Source organism: Mobula birostris, chromosome 3 (genome assembly GCF_030028105.1).
Source record: "Mobula birostris isolate sMobBir1 chromosome 3, sMobBir1.hap1, whole genome shotgun sequence".
Classification (NCBI taxonomy): domain Eukaryota; kingdom Metazoa; phylum Chordata; class Chondrichthyes; order Myliobatiformes; family Myliobatidae; genus Mobula; species Mobula birostris.
Genome location: NC_092372.1, coordinates 60,228,390 through 60,234,389, shown reverse-complemented (window position 1 = coordinate 60,234,389; position 6,000 = coordinate 60,228,390). Strand labels below are relative to the sequence as shown.

The window sequence follows — 6,000 nt, the reverse complement described above, 5'->3', positions numbered from 1 at the left end:
TCCAGATTGTTGAGGCAGGACTATTATGTATTAATTTGCATTTACAAATGAGTATAAATTTAAAACTACAAAATTACATTTAATTACGCAAATTTTGAAACAAGATGATGTTACCTTGAAGCAAGTGGTCTCAATACAGAAGTCATTTGCAAACATTTTGGATGCATCTCAGGCAAGGCTTACTTCCTGGTCCTTTCCACCAAGCAGTTGTCTACAAGCTCCCAGAAACCTAGACTGCTGTGTGCTTTGGAAGCTGGCCAACCACTCGTCAGAAGGAACAAAGGCAGTGACCATACACTCCAGTTTCAAGTAAAGCTCCGCAGAAAGCTGACAAACAAATTAAAATCCCAATAGCTCTTAGCTCTTTAAGAACCACCTAAAGGCTACAGGAACTACTACTTTCAGCCCCAGCATCCTTGATTTAATTCTGAGCTCCAATGCTGTCTGTTTGGAATTTGCGCATTTGTCTGACAGCCTGGATTTCTTCTGAGTGTTCCAGTTTCCGCCCTCCTCGCATTGTAAATTGCCTGAAGTTTATGAGAGAGTTGTAGGCATGGGGGGGGGGGGGGGGGGGAAGAGTTAGTATGGAGTTGGTGTAACAATACATTTCCTATGCTTAAATAAAACTAATCATTCTTAACTTAGCATTGGATTTTGGTGAACTAGAAAAAATAACTGTCTCATACTTAGCACATTATCTCTCATTGACTTAGAATTCCTTTCAATGATGGTGACAAATCAGTCCAGACTTTACACCATTCACGTCAACAACTGGTGAATGCAACAGGATCTAGATAGGCAAAGCAAGTCATATCCATCGATTTCTTTCACATTATAGTTACAATTATAGAGTGAGGAAGCTACCTTCAGGCTGCAATCTTAAAAAAAATCTGCCAAGCAAAATTCAACTTCCAAGCATCACGAATGTTCATTACAAGATGTCCACAACTTTGATGAAATCACAAGAAATTTACATTCAAATTAGCAGAATTAATATAACAGCATTAAATCAGTCTTTTATTTCAGAAATAACTAGTTCTTATTTAACCATCTGCAGAAATTGCTTTTTTTTTCCTCTGTAGATGTTTTCCCTAGGAGAATCACATGCAGAAACATTCAAGAGAATTTGAAGTAAATGAGCACAACTCAAAACTAATGCAACAAAAACAGTGAACATATGACAAGTTGTACATGTATTATCTGACTGAAAATTAGGCAGCAAATTGCTGTAGGCAAAATAAACTTCAATAGAGATGTTACTGATTATAGAAAACTATGCCATTAATCCACTGATTATACAGTAGAGTTTCTTGGGAGATACTAAATGTGCCTTTTAACCACAGAAAATATTTAACTATCAAACAATGTTGTATCAACACTGAGTTTGGTTTATGAGGTTACGGTAACTTTTAGACAGATTAAACTAAACATATCTTTCCTCCTTTATCAAAGCAGAATAAAAACTTTTTATTCAAAATTAATGTGTGAAGCAAGTTGGTGAATTTACTTCACAATCTGTGCCTTTGATCTCAATTTCAGATTTGTGCAATGCACATTGACTAAAATGATCAAGGCAAAGAAGTGTTTTGTTGTAGTAATTCAGAAGTTATAGCATGCACTGGATAATCTCACACATCAGGAAATTATATATAACTTTTATATATTACAAATTGAATTTCACTAGTATATGCTGGGTACAAAAACAAGAAAAAGTTAATTGTATACATTTTTTCAATGGCAACAAGACGGATACTAAGTAGGACATGGAAATTTATTAAAGATCATCCCTCATGTTTCAGTTATTACATTTAATAAGAGCTGGTCCTTCAAAACCAAGGGCCTATTTTAAAGTAATAAATTGACTTTCTAAAAGTCAGAGTAAAACTAATAATTAAAAATGCTAAAAAAATAAACTGCACCATAATTTCTGCCAATATGCAATGAAGTGCCAAAAATGAAAGCACCTCTCCAAATATAATTTACAGGTTCCACAATCCAGAGTGCAGAATAAAACTATCTGGCCTGACCCAAGAATCTGTTGAATATACAGTCTACATTATAATTATAAACAGGAAAAATCAAAACATCTACATGTAAACCTAAATTGTTCAGGACAAAGTAAACATAGTAACAGAAGTCATAAAGCCATCACATATGACAGTTAGTGAACAAAATGTTCATTTTATGCTTGCAAACCTGCTGCATTTTCCATGGTCCTGGCTCCTAGTGACCTTACAATGCATGCAAAAGCCTTCATCTATTTTTGCTACATTATTAATTCAATGAACACACTTCAAAGTTGCTGGTGAACGCAGCAGGCCAAGCAGCATCTGTAAGAAGAGGTGCAGTCGACGTTTCAGGCCGAGACCCTTCGTCAGGACTAACTGAAGGAAGAGTGAGTAAGGGATTTGAAAGTTGGAGGGGGAGGGGGAGATCCAAAATGATAGAAGACAGGAGGGGGAGGGATAGAGCCAAGAGCTGGACAGGTGATAGGCAAAAGGGGATACGAGAGGATCATGGGACAGGAGGTCCGGGAAGAAAGACGGGGGGGGACCCAGAGGATGGGCAAGAGGTATATTCAGAGGGACAGAGGGAGAAAAAGGAGAGTGGGATAAAGAATGTGTGTTCTCTTGCCCATCCTCTGGGTCCTCCCCCACCGTCTTTCTTCCCGGACCTCCTGTCCCATGATCCTCTCGTATCCCCTTTTGCCTATCACCTGTCCAGCTCTTGGCTCTATCCCTCCCCCTCCTGTCTTCTCCTATCATTTTGGATCTCGCCCTCCCCCTCCAACTTTCAAATCCCTTACTCACTCTCCCTTCAGTTAGTCCTGACGAAGGGTCTCGGCCTGAAATGTCGACTGCACCTCTTCCTACAGATGCTGCTTGGCCTGCTGCATTCACCAGCAACTTTGATGTGTGTTGCTTGAATTTCCAGCATCTGCAGAATTCCTGTTGTTTTTATTAATTCAATGTATTCTTTTCCATTTGGATTGTGTTAAAATGTTTAGGAAGTAGCCACAGCCATTTGACATTGCTTCTTCACTCAGACTTCTTCATATTTGTGACTTCGATATCGCAGAAGAGTTTATGTTCCTGAATAAGTGCACAGTAGGTTTCAAGTTCAAATTTCATGGACAGAAATAAAGGACATTAAAACTAAATTTTTAGTGGGACAACACTACAAAACTATTTGTTCCACATGTATCAGATACAGAATTCAATACGTAAGTGTATTGCTTCTAATAAATACAGCTAACAATTTCAATCTACTATTCAAAATTCTGGGATGATTCACAAGCATTATCAGTAAAATCAATTTGTTAATAATCTTTTCATACATAATTTTAGTGAATGTTGTAAAATGGTTGAGTGTACAAAAGAAAGTATGTATCAACAATCATTAAAAAGAGCAAAATAATAATCTTAAAGTTTTTTTGGGGGGAGGTTAGTTACGATGAATCACAATATGAAACAGATTGGAAGTCTGGAATGCAACTGTTATTAAAAAGTTAGCAAAAATATCTGGACGGACTAGTGAGCAGATGGAGTGAAAAACTGGATAGCAGGTGTTACAAGTGTCAGATTTTTCACAATCTTCACTAGGAAGTACCATGCAAGGCACCATTGGAAGGACAACACACTAAGACACGTCTCTAAAAAGAAAATCTTATTCTAATCTGGTCGAAATATTGGTGTCTTCGGTAAAAACTCTATTAAGATGACCTGCAAAGGAAACAAAACAAAGTAAGTACAAAATTCTACTGTTTTCTTAATAGTTTTATCTGAACATCGCTTAAAATAAATGCCAGGTACTCCTCCCAAAAAAGGTCCCAGAAATGGAGATACCAGTTCTTTATCTTGAAGATCATGTACCAAAATGCCAGTAACAGCCAGTAATATCCACCTCATATGTTAACTCATTTCCAGCTTCTGTGCCTGTGCAGTGCATCACACATGTCAAATGAGCAAGTCCTCTTCCTCTGCCCTAGGGCACACCATGAATCGCAGGACAGAGGAATAATACTTTCTTTCAGTTTCAATAATGCAACTTTTCAAATTTTTAATAATTATATTTAAACTTATTTAAACTGTTTTTACATGGTTCTTATTTCCAGAAACAAATAAAAGGCCTCCGACAGCTGCAAAAGACTATTAGAGATTCAGAACCCACTACCTTGAGGCTGGTTACCACCTATGGTGACTCTACTATGAGGAAGAGCAACAGAAGCAAGACAGAGCTTGGTTGGAATTGCTGAACTGGAAAATGTAACTGCAATTGCGGGATTTATGTGGGCCATGTGATTAACAACAATCGTTAGATTTTAATACCGATGCAATAACACTTACAGGGTGCTGAGTTACCAACTATCTATCAATTATTTGTCATTTTTAATGGATTAGAGCCAGGTGAAACTCAATTAATATTTAAAATGTACCAAAGTTCAAATGCCCCAAGTAAGACATGTTATAGCCATTTGATGTAAATAACAAAAAAGGATATGAAACAACTCTCAAGTTTCTTTATCTAATATTAATTGCAGGAAGGAGACCTGCTAAATACTCAAACATTAATATGGTTTATGTAGTGTAAATAGGGAAAGAATATTTCCACTGTCCAGACATTCAGTAACTATAGTGAATAATTTTCACACAAAAGAAAAACAAATAACCCTATGTAGTGCAAGTGCTGTGCCCAATGACTTTTAAGGGTAAAGAAACGGCATATTTGAAGAAAAAAATTAAAGCAGTTTGGAAAAAAGTAAGGAAATGGAACTTGAAGGAGGAGTGCTCAGCATAGTAGTGATAGTTTAAAAGGTTTTCTTTAAGGGAATAACTGAGTCTTGAACCTCATCCATTGTTGGCCATTTGCAGGCCAATTCCTGACTTCTTTCTAAAATTCCTCAAGATGTATTGTTATTATAAAATCACTACATGAATGTAAGTTTTTAGCAGACTGCATATGTCCAGAATAAATGAATTCATATAACATTCAGTTTTGATGGCAGCAGCAATTTGGCATGATAATGCTGCTTACATGGGGAGGGGGGAAGCAGAACAAATAAAGTTAGCACTTGTCAAAGCTTGAGCTGTTTGGTGGGTGGGCTCTAAACAGATCGTACTCATTACAGGAAAAAAACAGTTTCTTTCATTTAAGTGATGACACCAAAATTATGAGCTTTGTATTTTCTATTTGGCAATATGCAAATGACTTTCATCTTTATAGATTCAAACCAGAGATAGAAATGTATAGGTAATCCTGAAGTTAATATGGGAAAGAAAAACTTTATATTATTTAGTATTTGTAGGGATACAAGAAAACCTTGAGCCGTAATGATGGAGACTGTTTTCTCAGTAAAGAGTACATCCTGATTCAAACTTTTCGTATGTTTGACATCTAGAAATAGGAAGATGCTATCTGAAAATAGGAGAATCCTTCAACAGCTCACTCAGGTCCTCCTGCTTTGCATTACAAAAAGCTCTTCACGTGCTTTTCACATTCTCATAAATCAACATGTTTGATAGTTACTGATGTTGCAAATAATCTATAGCAACCAATTCAGCAAAAGGATGCTGTTCTACACAAAAAAGCCTTTTTGAAAGGCCTTTGTTATCTTGCAGACCTTGGTTTCAAATAGGGTTTTCAATAAGGTTAACAGCAAGAAAGGTGATGGGAAAAGCTAATTAAATAAGGCATTTAATAGAAATTAACTAAGATTTTCAATTTCCAAAGGGAAAGAGTTTGCAAAGTTATAATTTGGAAATGAAACTGCTACCACACTTCAATGGTTTTCACAATTAAAAAAAAACTACAATGTTCAAAAGAGGTGGTGTTAGACATGAAAAAGTCTTGAAAATTATTTTGAGCTTAAAGTGCATGTTCAAACTGAAAACAGCAATCAGTAAGAGTTCAGAAAGAATGAAAAATTGTGTGTCTTCGTGCATCACATCAAGAGCTTTATAAAATAACACACTCAATATGCAACGGATACCATGTAAAGGA

The 6,000-nt window shown here is 36.3% G+C and overlaps 1 protein-coding gene across 1 annotated transcript in view; it reads right to left on the bottom strand.

The window, feature by feature from the left end:
* Positions 1–2,873: 2,873 nt before the first annotated feature.
* LOC140194601 (cysteine-rich hydrophobic domain-containing protein 2) overlaps positions 2,874–6,000 on the bottom strand; it is a 54,432-nt gene continuing 51,305 nt past the window's right edge. The window contains exon 6 of the mRNA XM_072251832.1: positions 2,874–3,722. Within this exon, the coding sequence (XP_072107933.1) occupies positions 3,672–3,722 (51 nt within the window). The 3' untranslated portion in view covers positions 2,874–3,671. The remainder of the gene's footprint in view (positions 3,723–6,000) is intronic.